This window comes from Littorina saxatilis, linkage group LG2, assembly GCF_037325665.1.
Source record: "Littorina saxatilis isolate snail1 linkage group LG2, US_GU_Lsax_2.0, whole genome shotgun sequence".
Classification (NCBI taxonomy): Eukaryota; Metazoa; Mollusca; class Gastropoda; order Littorinimorpha; family Littorinidae; genus Littorina; species Littorina saxatilis.
Genome location: NC_090246.1, coordinates 15317841 through 15334847, shown reverse-complemented (window position 1 = coordinate 15334847; position 17007 = coordinate 15317841). Strand labels below are relative to the sequence as shown.

The following is a 17007-nucleotide window of genomic DNA, read 5'->3' as shown; positions in this document are numbered from 1 at the left end:
TAATCTTAATCCACCAATAACTCCCTAACCGTGTGTTTGACTGGTCCCAATTTTTGTAAGGACCGTCTCAGGAATGTATAGAACCTGTTCACCAAGTTTGGTGACGATCGGTCCGTTCATTCTTGAGATCTATATGCGAACACAAACAAACAAACAAACACATGGAGCGAATCCTATACACACCCCTATACAGGGGGTGTAAAAAGGGTACATTTTCCATGTAAAGGGAACGGGGGGGGGGGCCCTTCAGGAATCCAGTCCCCCAGCCACCCCCCCCCCCCCCCTCCTTGATCCAACCTTAACGGCCTTGTCTTCTTCACTACTAGGAGTAGAAACACACAGATCGATGGACATAGTGATACCCAAGCATACAAAGAGCTGCATTGTCATTGTCACCTCAGGTTACAGTGAAATGACGCATTGGTAAGTGCATAGCCAACAGTTTGTTTGTTTGCCTGTATGGTTGTTTTTCCGTTTGTTCGTTGTTGTGTTGTTGTTTTGTTTTTGTGATTGTTTTTGTGTGTGTATGTTTTATTTGTTTCTTTGCTTTATTGTGTTTTGTTTTTGTGGTGGTTTAATGTGTGTTTTTTGTTTGTTTGTTGCGGTTTATTTTTATATTTACTAGTTTAGTGTTGTTTTGTGTCAATACGTTTAATGCAACTACGTGCGCAGTTAAACCTCGCCAGTAGCTTCAACCAGCGACATAGTTATACAAATGACATAATTATGTTGCACGTGTCATCTTACTCAGAGAACTGCACTCTCCCGCTGTCGGCAGCGATTTGCCATGCTTTGGAGAAGCCGCCGATCTCAATGCTCCCTTGGATCAGGGCCGCCAAGATACCCGTAATCATCATGATCACCTGGAACGTGTCTGTCCACAGCACGGCCTTCATTCCACCCTGAAACAATAATTCAACCAATTACAGGCTTTGTCCTTCGCGTGGCACTAGCCATGTTTTTGCATGGAATTCGACCATCCCTCCACTTGGTCACATACCAAAAATCAACACCCTTGACTGCCTGCAGAAGCTCGCATTTTTCATGATCCGCAAACTTCGACCATTATTTTTAATATTTACTGAGACTCGGCATGTAACCTCTACATGTTAACCTTGAGTAATGAAAATGGACAGAAAAAAAGGGGAAAAAATACGTCAAGATCTTGCACCTGATCAGAGGCAACCACCAGGCCAACCTGGAGCGGGTCAGTGGGATAAGGGGCGTTAAGTCTTAATCCGTTATGAACATAGTACCGTAGTGGTAGTCACATGTTGCGAAAGTTGCGCAAACCGGGTCAGAGGTTACGGCCTTTCAGCTGCAAGATCATAAAACTTGGTGAGTTTAAAGCCATATGTACTCGATGACTATACACGCTAATTGCTTTACCAACAGCTGGAGACATGCTAAATTAAGTTCCCTGCAAAATATTGTGGTCTAGGACCTCTTAAATGTTGAGATATTTGAATTTTCATTTTGATCTGGATCGTCCTATTTATAGATTTGGCAACACATGTAACGTTGATGCAAGGGAGAGAACTCCGCGGCTTTGTTGACATCCTCACTTTTTCAGAGGCTAGAACAAGCTGTAATGCATGTATTATGGTCCGCGCATGGTGACATATCGTCATTATATGGTCTTATGGTGCGTTTGACATCGATTGTGGGCAAACTACACTTTGTAAACACGGGAGCGCGTACATATGCCTTTAACATTGTCCTTAACTGGGCGAAGTATACTTCGCGAAGCTGGCCACACGAAGCTTTAGCACTGAGTGTTCGGTAAAAAGGCTTCGCAAAGCTTTGCGAAGTCGACTTCGGGCTCAGTTAAGGGTCTGTATACAAGTAGTAAGGTTGTTGAACAGGGACCCTCTTCTCCCCCGCGTTGTATTGTGCAATGCCAGATGTGGCTTACGGCTACGGTAACGTTAACCACGAGTGGCCTAACGTCTGTATTGCAAGTGGGGTAATGACTTACTCACCAGTGTGGTGTAAAAGGTGCAGACTATCCCAATGGCAGCTACGGCACCCCACAAAGACAACCCCGTCACTGCAGACAAGAAACACAGCTACAATAACAACAAGAGGCGAAGCCTTCAAGGCTCACGTAAGAAATCGACAAACAGTAACACAAACTCAATCACTTCGTCACACATACACACACACACACACACACACACACACACACACACACACACACACACACACACACACACACACACACACAGTAAGCGGCATAGGTGACACTGTGCAAGAAAGCGAGACACTAGATCTAGATCTGAATGGCCGATTTCGAAGAAAAAACTAGTCTCGGCCCGCTCAAAATAACAATGACCGAGACTTTCAGTAATTCCTTCGCGTGACGTCTAACCCTCTTACGTCATAATGTGACGTCTTCAAATGTTGTGACGTCTTCAAATGTTAAAGTTTCTACCACAGACATACATACGCACGCACGCACGCACGCACGCACGCACAGACAGACAAAAGTTAGCATCGCATATATAGGCTACACTTACGTGAGCCAAAAACACGAGATAGATCTGTTACAGCAATAGACATGAACTACACGTACAATAACACCAACACGTCCTTGAATGACAATTCACATAAAATACAGCTACAATATCATCAAAAACTCGTTAAGTCCCCATACCCTAACCCTGCACCCACAGCGCCATCAGATCCTTGAATAATAATGCAACATTCATGAAATGCAATTACAATAACACCAACAACTCCTTGAATTACAATAAAGATAAGATGCAGTCAACGTAACATCCACAAGATATAAACTAGTACTACAATTCATATAAAGGAGGAGGAGATGGAGGAAAATGAGGTGTGTGTGTGTGTGTGTGTGTGTGTGTGTGTGTGTGTGTGTGTGTGTGTGTGTGTGTGTGTGTGTGTGTGTGTGCTGTTTTTGGGGTGTGTGCTTGTGTGTTCGTGCGCGTGTGTGTGTGTGTGTGTGTGTGTGTGTGTGTGTGTGTGTGTGTGTGTGTGTGTGTGTGTGTGGGTGCGTGCTTGTGTGTGTGAGTTTATTTTGTCTGTCTGTCTGTCTGTCTCGGTGTCTGTCTGTGTCTTTGTTCTATTTATTATTTCCATCTTTCTTTCTTTCTTTTTCTTGTTAATTCTATTCCACATTACCGGTACCTGCATTCAGCGCCAAGGAGGGTCCATACAAAACAATCGCCATGTAAATCATCTGCAACATAGGAGATCTTTGTCAGAACTCGTTTAGATTTACATTAAAATCATGAAGTATATTTCTTTTCAAATAAAATGCCAACACGAATTGAAAAAAATTGAAACTATAACCACAATCCGTAACAAATCAATCGATACATTTTCTGAGAGTGAACAATATCTTCACTTATTTGCAAAGATTCCATTGTTCAATTGGGGGAGGTGGTTTCAATGATATGGCGCACAGGTTCATGTCAAAGACAAAACTGCATTTAGTACTTTATGGCCTGCTATCCTATCATCATGCTACACTGTGTGTGCAACGAGATCCCACACCGATACATGCACAGCCTAGCGGTGACCTTACGATTAATTTTCTTCTGCTGAAGTCACCGAGACAGACTTTTTTCTCCAAATTCTTTTTCAGTTCCTGGTAGATGTGACACAATGTTTACGTGACGTGATGCTTCGCATTATGACGTCTTCTCTTCCTTTTTTTCCAAATGACGTCAGAGGGTCAAGAAGAGAAGTTTTGGTTTGTTCAGTCGACGTCGATTGTCATTAACATTTATGGGTACGCTTGCTGCAAAACTGTACACAGTGCAACTGCTGATAATTATGAGGTTTGACACAAATTGAGTACATTACAATTATAATACGCACCATTTGTAGTGAAAAGATGAAAGTGCCCAAGGTCCGAACTCCTCGACTGAACCGCTTTTCAAGATACTGAAACATATTGCAGGATGAGGGAAGTGAACAGTACTGAACTAGAAAACAAGACGGGGGAATGTATACATGTACTGCCATACACATTAGGGTGGGGGTAACAAAAATATTATTTGGTCAGCTAGCTATAAAACAGAACAGTCAGAGGTTGGCTGGTAATCCTGTTTCGCGTCACGTTGCTTTCTATGCTCACCAAACTAAACAATTCAGAGAGAGAGAGAGAGAGAGAGAGAGAGAGAGAGAGAGAGAGAGAGAGAGAGAGAGAGAGAGAGAGAGAGAGAGAATTAAGTGTTGTCACCACTGCTAATATCCAGAGAGAGAGAGAGAGAGAGAGAGAGAGAGAGAGAGAGAGAGAGAGAGAGAGAGAGAGAGAGAATTAAGTGTTGTCACCACTGCTAATATCCAGAGAGAGAGAGAGAGAGAGAGAGAGAGAGAGAGAGAGAGAGAGAATTAAGTGTTGTCACCACTGCTAATATCCAGAGAGAGAGAGAGAGAGAGAGAGAGAGAGAGAGAGAGAGAGAGAGAGAGAGAATTAAGTGTTGTCACCACTGCTAATATCCAGCCAATAAAGGCAAACACAGTCGGATCGGTCTTGCAAATTTGTGGGGAACCAATTTACGCCTGAAACAAACGCGGTGACAAATACGAAAAAAATGGGAGAATCAGAAAACACGGTTGCTATATAGAAGGAGGACCAGAAAGGAAAAGGTGGCCATGTGAGGGCGGACGTGGGGAAAAAAGACAAAAAACGTTCGTTAGCAAAAGACAGGGGAATGAGGGATAGGCTGATCAGAGAGAAAAAAGAAAAAAAAAAAGAAAAAAAAAAAGAAAGAGAGAAAAAAAAAAAAAAAAACAGAACAGTCAGAGGTTGGCTGGTAATCCTGTTTCGCGTCACGTTGCTTTCTATGCTCACCAAACTAAACAATTCAACACTCTACGGTGCCAATTTGGAGACGTTTTCGTGCGAATTGTTATGGAATTATTCCTGGAATAGACCAAACACGGTAAATTTGTTGAACAAAAGATACAATGCTTGAGTGAGAATCCTAAATGCCATATATTGACATATATTACGATTAAAAAAATAGTGTTTTGCTCAAACCAAGTTACACATGAAGTGACGATGAAGGTGCAAGAGAAAGTCACACTCACCTCATAAGCACTGGTCAGTTTCAGGTTGTAGAAGACAGGCAGGAAGATGTGGGCTGCCATGAAGATACTGAAGAAATAGCCCACGCCGATCCACAGGTAGATGGTGGTGAAGTTGTACATCTCTGCCGGCGTCCCTAGCAAGGTGATGGCCGACATAAAGGTTGCCAGGAGCGACATGCCGACAGGGATATAGTGCATGTTGCCACCCGCCATCAGAAAGTCCTTGACATTCTTCTTGTTGCGATCCTGGCAACATGGGATAATGTAGTGTGTCATCAAAACAAAAAAACGAAAACACAAGAGAAATTAAACAAGTTCTGGTATTTTCCGCATCAATATTTCGTCAACTAACTGTCGCTGACAACGTAACAGAAACCAGTTTTGGTATTTTCCGCATCAATATTTCGTCAACTAACTGTCGCTGACAACGTAACAGAAACCAGTTTTGGTATTTTCCGCATCAATATTTCGTCAGGTAACTGTCGCTGACAACGACGCAACAGAAACCAGTTTCAATATTTTCTCCATCAATATTTCGTCAGTTTACTGTCGCTGGTTGTTTTTGTTGTGGTTGGTGTGGTTGTTATTGTTGGTGATGTTTCTGCTACCGCAGATGTTGCTGCACTGCGACCACAACCACTCCTACTCCTACTACTGATATAACGCAGATATTTACCATTGTGTCTTGAAACATACCAAATCCAGCAGATCGGTCTGAAAACTCTACTCCTACTACTGCTACTACTGCTGCTACTACTATTACTATTACTACTACTACTACTACTACTACTACTACTACTGTAGATATTTACCGTGATGGCATAACAGATACTAATTCCAGCGGATCGTCTCAAAAGAATACTACTACTACTACTACTATTACAACTACTACTACTACTACTACTAACTACCAAAGTGTAGATGTTTACCTTGATGGCATAAAAGATACCGATGCCAGCAGACACGAGCAGTGTGGCGACGAAGATGATGTAGTCCGCCGTACCAAACGTGTTACGGTGACCGGTCTGAAAGCTGTACGTTCTCTCCTTCATCTCGCTAAGTAGTCAGTGTCACACCCTGCTTGCGTCACCCTCCTGTTGCGATTCTGGGTATAAAAAAAACAAGTCGCGTAAGGCGAAAATACAATATTTAGTCAAGTAGCTGCCCTTTTTCAGCAAGACCGTATACTCGTAGCATCGTCAGTCCACCGCTCATGGCAAAGGCAGTGAAATTGACAAGAAGAGCGGGGTAGTAGTTGCGCTAAGAAGGATAGCACGCTTTTCTGTACCTCTCTTTGTTTTAACTTTCTGAGCGTGTTTTTAATCCAAACATATCATATCTATATGTTTTTGGAATCAGGAACCGACAAGGAATAAGATGAAAGTGTTTTTAAATTGATTTCGAAAAAAAAATTTTGATAATAATTTTTATATATTTAATTTTCAGAGCTTGTTTTTAATCCGAATATAACATATTTATATGTTTTTGGAATCAGCAAATGATGGAGAATAAGATAAACGTAAATTTGGATCGTTTTATAAATTTTTATTTTTTTTTTACAATTTTCCGATTTTTAATGACCAAAGTCATAAATTAATTTTTAAGCCACCAAGCTGAAATGCAATACCGAACCCCGGGCTTCGTCGAAGATTACTTGACCAAAATTTCAACCAATTTGGTTGAAAAATGAGGGCGTGACAGTGCCGCCTCAACTTTCACGAAAAGCCGGATATGACGTCATCAAAGACATTTATCAAAAAAATGAAAAAAACGTTCGGGGATTTCATACCCAGGAACTCTCATGTCAAATTTCATAAAGATCGGTCCAGTAGTTTAGTCTGAATCGCTCTACACACACACACAGACACACACACAGACACACACACAGACACACGCACATACACCATACCCTCGTTTCGATTCCCCCTCGATGTTAAAATATTTAGTCAAAACTTGACTAAATATAAAAAGTAAACGTGAACTAGTGATTATGATAGGTGTGTGTGTTGGGGGAGGGGGAGGGTGCGTTCGTGTGTTGTTGTTTTTTTTTGGGGGGGTGCGTTCGTGGGGTGTGTGTGTGTGGGGGGGTGCGTTTCTTGATTATGTGTATGTGTGCGTGTGTGTGTACGTGTGCGTGTGTGTGTGTGTGTGTGTGTGGGTGAGTGGGTGATTGTGTGTGTGTGCGTGTGTGTGTGTGTGTGTGTGTGTGTGTGTGTGTGTGTGTGTGTGGGCGTCTGTATAGGTGTGTGTGTATGTCTGTACGTGCGTGCGTGCGTGCGTGAATGCGTGCGTGTGTGAATGCGTGCGTGTGTGCGTGCGTGTGTGTGTTCGTCCGTACGTATGTGTGTGTGTCTGTTGCCTTTTTGTCTGACCGTCTGCGTGTCTTATGAACAGGTGCAAAAAATGCAGTCTTTCCCACGTTACTTCTCATGTCAACACCACATTTCCAAACCTGGTCTAAATACGTCAGTATTGATAAGATACATTCTTTTTAAAGCAGACCATCCTGTGAATCACTGTGGATCAAAACAGACTTTAACTTGGCATCACAGCACCCTTCATTTAGACACATACACAAAATCATCAGTCTGCGTGTTCAAGATTTAACTGAAAAATTAATCCCTTGTACTTTTCCTTACAGTGAAGTGGCTTTCAGAATGAAAACAAGACAAGAGCAGCGATAAAACAACAGCTAGCCAAAAAAACAAAACCAAGGCGACTGAGCACGATAACATAAAGCACTCCACGGCATGTGTTATTATTCACAAATTCCGTGCCTTACTTTCCATGCACAAAATGTGCAGGACCGACATGTAGGTTAAATGTAACAACGTTTATAGGCGTGACACATATCACGAACCCAACAACCCTCCCGCTCCCCTCCCCCTCTCATGTTTTTTGTTGAGCTAGAATGAGGTCAAGGGCCAAAAAACAATGTGTACCCTTACGTTGTGTGAAGACTTGTTATGAGGGTGAACGTCCCGAACGTATACTCGCGTGTGTGTATGTGTGTGAGTGTTTATTTATGTGTGTATGTATGTGTGTGTGCGTGTCAGTGTGTGTGTGTGTGCTCGCGTGCGTGCGTAAGTGCTTGTGATTGCATGGTTGTCTATGTGTGTGTGGGAGACTGCATGTGTGAGTGTGTGTGGCCGGCAAGCGTGTCTGTTTGCGTGCGTGCGTGCGTGCGCGCGCGCGTGTTTGTGTGTGTGTCTGTGTGTGTGTATTAGTGTGTGTGTATGTGAGTGTGTGTGTGTGTGTGTGTGTTTGCGGGAGCGTAAGAGGGAAGGCAAATGCTAAAACAAAGCAAGGTCATCAGTTGTGATGCCTGTTTGTGTGAAGACTTTAATTACGCCAAGATCGTAAATGTTGTGCGCTGCCGTGCGATCTGACTAAATCCAAACAGCTTCGTCAACACGAACGCGGCGTGATGTTTGTAATGAACTGGACACAACAGAGAGAAAGGAAAGAAATCAGGCCAAACAGATGGGTTGAAGCAGCCTGCATGCAACTGAGGTTAAAACAAAATTAAATAAAAAGTTTTTAAAAAACACGATGGCGTTTAAAGAAGACAAAAGTCGAAATCGCCATCAGTGTTTTAGTCCTGCAGATTCATGTGAAAATAAAGATTGCTGCTTACACTTTCTTGATGCATTAATGGAGTTGTCACTGACCTTATATTCTCTGGTTGCAAAACAAGATCTGAACGTGGTCTCTCCTGTCCTTTGCAAGGAATGTTAGCTTAATACCTGAACAGGTTCACTCAGTGTCCGCCTGCCTGACCTCGACCCCGTTATTGATGGCCGCAGGAGCGGTCATCTATTGCAATGCGTTCGGAGAGCTGACGGCTTGTCTCGTTTTGTTACCGTTCTCACGAGATCAGTTACAGCTCTCTCTCTCTCTCTCTCTCTCTCTCTCTCTCTCTCTCTCTCTCTCTCTCTCTCTCTCTCTCTCTCTCTCTCTCTCTGTATGTATGTCTTTGTCTGTGTCTCCCTCTGAGTCTCTCCGCTTCTGTCTTTCTATGTCTGTATCTGTGTATGTGTGTGTGTGTGTGTATCTCTCTCGCTCTCGCTATCTCTCTCTCTCATCCGACTCCTGGCACCACAGGTCAAAGCAGAGGTTAACTTGAGTGCACGTGTACCTAGCAGGAGGGGGGTGATTCGGGTCAGAAGTGGGGTAAAGCACTTTGGTCTTCAGTCTTTGGGCCCAAGACTACGTATTTGCTTCAAAGTCAGTGAACGCGCCAGTTTTCAACAGCAACGATGGTAAGGAGAAGTTTACTTGCAAATTTACATCAAGGTTGTGCTATTAATTTTTTGATCCGGTGCGTGGTCGTCAGTGCACGGCAATTGCGCTGGCTGCGTTGTTGTTCTTTTCAGGTTTGACAAATGACTCTGTGCACCAACCGGCGTCAGCAGACGACGTACTCAGTGTTATTCAGCCTACTGATTTGGATAATGTTCTGTTTGAAGGCTCGGCATTGTATGGTCAAATACAACTACACACATAATTATGTACTCGTTACCATTAGCCAACGCTCGTCACAACACTAATAGACTACGAAACAATCTCTTCGATCATCTCTGCGCTGAGTCGGTCACACTTTTGCTCACCCCTGCCAACAATCTCAAACCGTAACAGCACAGAATATCGTCCATACCGGCAACCAATTATTACCATGTCCCAAATAGCATTGTATCTCGTTGGTTAAACACATCACAATCTTACAACCACCACAACGAAGACCAAACATCAAAAACAAAATTTACATTGTATTTGTAACACCCTCTTCATGACGCTTTCATCAAAACGATCACAAGAACATGCACCATGCGCCTTGCTCTTAAAGTTGCATAACCTACAACCCATGACCGCCAAACCGTCTCCTCTCTCTAACAGCAAAACTAGTGTGAAACATATTAATGTATCCACTTGACTATATTCACAACAGGGACCTATCACTCTTCTTTGCATGGTTTTATGCCTACGGATTTTCAAATACTCTGCAACACATGTAACCCAAATTCAACATGTGCCCGTACAATACCGTCGCTTCTTTTATGAAAACATTGCTTCGGCCATGTTGATTTTACTCAACCAATTTTCTTGTTTAACCTTTAGCCGGGTCACAATTGTTCCTCACCCCCCGCGGGTTAGGGGGAGTCCCATATTGGTTGGGACGAGAAAGAATTTACCCGATGCTAACCAGCATGTCGTAAGAGGCGACTAACAGGTTCTGTTTCTCCTTTTTCCCTTGTTAAGTGTTTCTTGTATAGAATATAGTCAATGTTAGTAAAGATTTTAGTCAAGCAGTATGTAAGAAATGTTACGTCCTTTGTACTGGAAACTTGCATTCTCCCAGTAAGGTCATATCCCGATATTGTACTACGTTGCAAGCCCCTGGAGCAATTTTTTGATTAGTGCTTTTGTGAACAAGAAACAATTAACAAGTGGCTCTATCCCATCTCCCCCCTCTCCCCTATCCCATCTCCCCCCTTCCCCCGTCGCGATATAACCTTGAATGGTTGAAAACGACGTTAAACACCAAATAAAGAAAGAAAGAAAGAACTGTTCCTCCTCAGTTTCACACGCATCTCTCATGTTACCTGGCGGTCTCGGGGTCACGACCAAACGAAGCAAGACTCAGATTAATTGGGCGAAGTCTACTACGCGAAGTATACTTTTCGAAGCGGGCCGCCCGGAACTTTAGTTCTTTGTATTCAGTAAAAAGACTTCGCGAAGTGGACTTCTGGCTCAATTAGGCCAACAACAAAAATAGGTCTGTTTACAGTAACCCGACCGACCCTATTTTTTTCGCGCGACCCTAGACTTTTTTTTGGCATTTGGGGAAAAATTAAAAAATATAAAAAAAAATATAAAAAAATCTTTTTTTTTTTGGCAAAATAACTTAAAAATATGTTTTTTTGGAAAAAAAAAAAAATCCCGACCTATCGACCCTATTTTTTTGGCCTATGTTACCGTAAACAGACCTATTCTTTTTTTTGGCCTTAAGGGCAGCGTCAAACATGTGTTTTCTATTCAATGTATACCCGCTCTACCCCCAGTCCCCTCCTGCTCTCTCCCAGCAACTAAAAGAAGAAGCACCAGACCCGATGCCTGTCCTTTAACTGGAGGGGGTCCGGGACGCACTAAACCTACAAAGAGCGGGTCCCGGGACGCACTCAATTTCCTCTGTCGTGGGTCCCGTATACTCTTTTCAGACTATAGTCGTCAGCTAAGTCAAAGTGCAAACAAACATTATCCCATTTTCACGCGGGAACAAAGTGTACGTGTGTGTTGCATTTGACTTGGTATAGTTGAAGTGTCCTCCTCTAATATTCTCTTTTGTGAGAAAAGTAGCTGATAGTACAGCATCGCAAATACCGTATTATACCGGGACGTGTCCGTACCTGTCTGAGGCACATGAGTTTGTATTAATGCGCCAGTCGATTAAAGTACCCTGCTTATTTGGCCTTACTGAAGTACAGGAGTAAAGAAGCAGTGTACATCAATCAACATCATGATACAAGCTCCTGTGGTCTGAGGTCACAATTTGCAACGGTCTCTGTAGCATTGCCTTTTCGTGGGTATATAACAGAGATGTCAAGTTATGCGTACCGGTATGAATTCCTGGTGTTTTGTCGGTTTCTTGGTGTCTGTGTATGACTTGATTTGTACAAGAAACCCGACATTTTAGCAAGATCAGAGAATCTGGTTAGGTAGTTTTTCATCAATGCAATGAAGCCACACAGCTTTCACACGTTGCGCACATGCCACAAACATCGTGAATGTCTCTCTCTCAAAACTGTCTACGAGATAGATACAATGAAAATTGGTCGAGGAGATCATTTATGAAAAAAATATATAACAAGTCGCGTAAGGCGAAAATACAATATTTAGTCAAGTAGCTGCCCTTTTTCAGCAAGACCGTATACTCGTAGCATCGTCAGTCCACCGCTCATGGCAAAGGCAGTGAAATTGACAAGAAGAGCGGGGTAGTAGTTGCGCTAAGAAGGATAGCACGCTTTTCTGTACCTCTCTTTGTTTTAACTTTCTGAGCGTGTTTTTAATCCAAACATATCATATCTATATGTTTTTGGAATCAGGAACCGACAAGGAATAAGATGAAAGTGTTTTTAAATTGATTTCGAAAAAAAAATTTTGATAATAATTTTTATATATTTAATTTTCAGAGCTTGTTTTTAATCCGAATATAACATATTTATATGTTTTTGGAATCAGCAAATGATGGAGAATAAGATAAACGTAAATTTGGATCGTTTTATAAATTTTTATTTTTTTTTACAATTTTCCGATTTTTAATGACCAAAGTCATAAATTAATTTTTAAGCCACCAAGCTGAAATGCAATACCGAACCCCGGGCTTCGTCGAAGATTACTTGACCAAAATTTCAACCAATTTGGTTGAAAAATGAGGGCGTGACAGTGCCGCCTCAACTTTCACAAAAAGCCGGATATGACGTCATCAAAGACATTTATCAAAAAAATGAAAAAAACGTTCGGGGATTTCATACCCAGGAACTCTCATGTCAAATTTCATAAAGATCGGTCCAGTAGTTTAGTCTGAATCGCTCTACACACACACACAGACACACACACAGACACACACACAGACACACGCACATACACCATACCCTCGTTTCGATTCCCCCTCGATGTTAAAATATTTAGTCAAAACTTGACTAAATATAAACAAGTCGCGTAAGGCGAAAATACAATATTTAGTCAAGTAGCTGCCCTTTTTCAGCAAGACCGTATACTCGTAGCATCGTCAGTCCACCGCTCATGGCAAAGGCAGTGAAATTGACAAGAAGAGCGGGGTAGTAGTTGCGCTAAGAAGGATAGCACGCTTTCTGTACCTCTCTTTGTTTTAACTTTCTGAGCGTGTTTTTAATCCAAACATATCATATCTATATGTTTTTGGAATCAGGAACCGACAAGGAATAAGATGAAAGTGTTTTTAAATTGATTTCGAAAAAAAAATTTTGATAATAATTTTTATATATTTAATTTTCAGAGCTTGTTTTTAATCCGAATATAACATATTTATATGTTTTTGGAATCAGCAAATGATGGAGAATAAGATAAACGTAAATTTGGATCGTTTTATAAATTTTTATTTTTTTTTACAATTTTCCGATTTTTAATGACCAAAGTCATAAATTAATTTTTAAGCCACCAAGCTGAAATGCAATACCGAACCCCGGGCTTCGTCGAAGATTACTTGACCAAAATTTCAACCAATTTGGTTGAAAAATGAGGGCGTGACAGTGCCGCCTCAACTTTCACGAAAAGCCGGATATGACGTCATCAAAGACATTTATCAAAAAAATGAAAAAAACGTTCGGGGATTTCATACCCAGGAACTCTCATGTCAAATTTCATAAAGATCGGTCCAGTAGTTTAGTCTGAATCGCTCTACACACACACACAGACACACACACAGACACACACACAGACACACGCACATACACCATACCCTCGTTTCGATTCCCCCTCGATGTTAAAATATTTAGTCAAAACTTGACTAAATATAAAAAGGGGGACATTATTGACTGTCAAGAAATCAATTCATTAAAAGAAAATCCCATTCTGCACTTGCAACACCAAGGCTTTGGTTTTGGGTTTGTTTGTTTGTTTGTTTAACGCCCAGCCGACCACGAAGGGCCATATCAGGGCGGTGCTGCATTGACATATAACGTGCGCCACACACAAGACAGAAGCCGCAGCACAGGCTCCATGTCTCCCCCAGTCACATTATTCTGACACCGTGCCAGACCAACCAGTCCTAGCACTAACCCCATAATGCCAGACGCCAGGCGGAGCAGCCACTAGATTGCCAATTTTAAAGTCTTAGGTATGACCCGGCCGGGGTTCGAACCCACGACCTCCCGATCACGGGGCGGACGCCTTACCACTAGGCCAACCGTGCCGGTTTAGTTTTGGGTATCTGTCTAAGTAGAGAGACGGTCGTATCCCGTGTAAAATGTGTGACATATCTGAAATGGTGAGCCGAACTTCGGGAAGAACTGTGTCTTAAAACGGTAATCCCTAAACATTTCAAAATCAACTTTATCTGTCATATCCTGAGGGTTTAACAAACTAGGTCATCACAACGACAGGAAACAAATATTCTCATATTTCACGACGAGACGTGAGTCCTTTCATAATTATAACCCAAAAAAAGCCCTGTAAAGAATTAAACAAACAGAATATGTACACAACCCTGACGTGGTCCTTCAAATTAAAGAAACGGGAATAGAAACCCGTTTTCCAGGGTCGACTCCAAAATAGGCTGGCCATAAATATAACGTGAGTTATCTCCCTTCATCCCTTGGCTCAAGCACGTTTCAAGTTAAAAGGGATACCCCTGACTGAAGTTTTAAATCGCGAAAAGAGCTTCACAGTTCGGGTTGAGGTTTGGACTGAAATCCACACTCACACCAGGAATTATAAGATGTTTGGTGGCTCGTTGACAGACCAGCTTTTTTGTTGGTCCGAGGGAACCATATCGTCTTAGGTTTCATCTTTATCGATCAAGGCCAAAGGCCGCGGTTGATAAATATGAAAACCGAAGCCGATATGGTCCCCGAGGACCAACAACAAAGCTGGTCTGACAACAAGCCACCAAACATCTTTGTCATCATTTTGGATGAGCAAAGGTACGCACAATAATACATGGGGATCCCTATTCTGAACGTCATTTTTAGAATGCAATTTCCAGGGCTCCAACGCGTCAGAAGTTCGAGATAACACGTCATATTTGTCCGTGACGTTAAACGTAATTTGTTCGTCGCCTTTGATCCAATCTGAAAATATACAGAGCTGCCATCTTATTCAGTAAGTTATATGACTTTTTAGACTTTTCGTTGTGGATTTTGCGATTACAGAAATAAGTTGCAAATTGACCATGAGTTGCAGCGCCGGTAATCATCAACATTTATTGGGTCTTTGAGAGTGAATGCTTACAATCGTTGTCCTCGGAAACACAAATCCAAAGCCGCGATGGTTACACACATCAAACAATCAACCTCATTCGCTTTAACTTTGACAATCCACGTTTCATCTGAAAGTTTAAACCCATTCACCACCTCGATTTGTTACATGGGGAACAGCGTTATTTATTCCCCAGCTGGTTATGAATGAAAACTCGTGGAAATGATGACAAACATTAATATTAGTGTTTGAGCGTTCAGTTATTCAAATTGTAACGCTAATTTTTGGTAACATTTGCCGACTATATTTCTCCTTAAACTCTTCGTCCTATTTGTTGCCCATGACAGCCGCGAAACATGATTGCATCTACTGCTAGACTAAAGATCTGAAAGCCTGAAAAAAACAAATATTTTAAAAAAAAACAGAAAAAGCACATAATTGTTTCGGTTACGTACTTAAGTTATCACACTACTGTACCAAACTAAATTATCATGGCTGCATGCAAGCAAAATTCCGTCCATTTCTTGCCGATGCCGTGTTAAATTCTTCATCGAGAAGGCAAAGTTCACTTTCCCTCCCAAAATAAAGCAAACGCATCCTTACCTGATTCGAAGCCAAGTGTTTCGTTGACGGCACAAAGTGAATGAAATAGTATAATGGACTTCTGTTGACGAAGCGTCGGTTTTATCCGACTATGCAGTCCAAATCAAGTCTTAGCCTATCTTATTTGCACCACTTTACAAAGCATTTTCACCAACATCTGTTGCATGCTCGTGGTATCGCTCTCGTAAGTGAAGTAAAAGCTCCGTGCCACGCATCGACCCAGATATTTGTGTTTAAAGGTGCAGTCCTTCCCGGTCTGTTTGACATATGCACCACTACAGATTTGTCGTTTGAAGGTGAAATCTTTTCTGGTCCAACTTTTCTGTGTTACGTTCTTACGTGTTATGTTGTTTGATGCTGCGATATATGTATACACCACACCTGACTTAATCTTTTTCAGATAATAAAGTTTTCTATGTCAATGCCTATGTCAATTTGACCACTATAGAGTTCTCGTGTAAGAGATCATGCGCACCACTACAGATATGTTGTATAAAGGTGCAGTCCTCCTCGTGTAAGAGATCATGTGCACCACTACAGATCTGTCGTTTAAAGGTGTTTTATCCTTCTCGTGAAAGATTCCATGTGCACCCCTGCAGAGCTTTTGTTTAAAGGTGCAATCCTTTTTGTGTCAGAGATCATGTGAACCACTACAGATTTGTCGTTTAAAGGTGCAATCGTTATTGTGTAAGATATCATGTTCACCACTGCAGATCTGTAGTTTAAAGGTGCAATCCTTCGTGTGTAAGAGATCATATGCACCACCAGAGGTCTGTTGTTTAAATGTGCAATCCTTTTGGTGTAAGAGATCATGAGCACCACTACAGATTTGTCGTTTAAAGGTGCAATCGTTATTGTGTAAGAGATCATGTGCACCACTACATATCTATCTAAACTTTTGAACAGGCAAGACGACTTTCACGCGAAGGACTTCACCTTTATGTTTTTACCACTCACACGAAAAACAAAATAAAGTCGATCGTTTCGGGAAAGTAGGAATGTATCTGTAACAGTTGTCTCGCTTGGCGGTCCAGGATAAATGGTCTATGCTCTAATTGAGGTCTAACGAATAACGTCTCACAACGTGCGCGGACGTCCTTGGCGGTCAAGAAAGCCGCGGGCGCCGCCGCGATCATTGCGCAGATGACACTTCTAGACCGCCAATATTTTGTGTACGCATCACGTGCTCCACATAAATCGGCCGGAAACGAAGCAATTGGGAAACCTGGATACACTTGCTGTCCTATAGTCTCCCTTCAGAACTGTTGTTTTGCGTATCTTGACCTTCAAACCTCAAGTTGGCAGACACAGTTAGGAAAGATGAGACACGAATGCGTGTGTGTGTGTGTGTGTGTGTGTGTGTACGTGCGTGCGTGCGTTCTT

General features: G+C 42.0%; 1 protein-coding gene across 1 annotated transcript in view; it reads right to left on the bottom strand.

Annotated features, from left to right (window-relative positions):
- LOC138958307 (sodium-coupled monocarboxylate transporter 1-like) overlaps positions 1-15833 on the bottom strand; it is a 31665-nt gene extending 15832 nt beyond the window's left edge. Inside the window, exons 1-7 of the mRNA XM_070329418.1 lie at positions 15625-15833; positions 5997-6172; positions 5068-5313; positions 3850-3915; positions 3154-3205; positions 1983-2050; positions 748-902 (exon numbers count right to left, since the gene is read on the bottom strand). Of these exons, the coding sequence (XP_070185519.1) occupies positions 748-902; positions 1983-2050; positions 3154-3205; positions 3850-3915; positions 5068-5313; positions 5997-6119 (710 nt within the window). The 5' untranslated portion in view covers positions 6120-6172; positions 15625-15833. The remainder of the gene's footprint in view (positions 1-747; positions 903-1982; positions 2051-3153; positions 3206-3849; positions 3916-5067; positions 5314-5996; positions 6173-15624) is intronic.
- Between the last annotated feature and the right edge of the window lie 1174 nt (positions 15834-17007).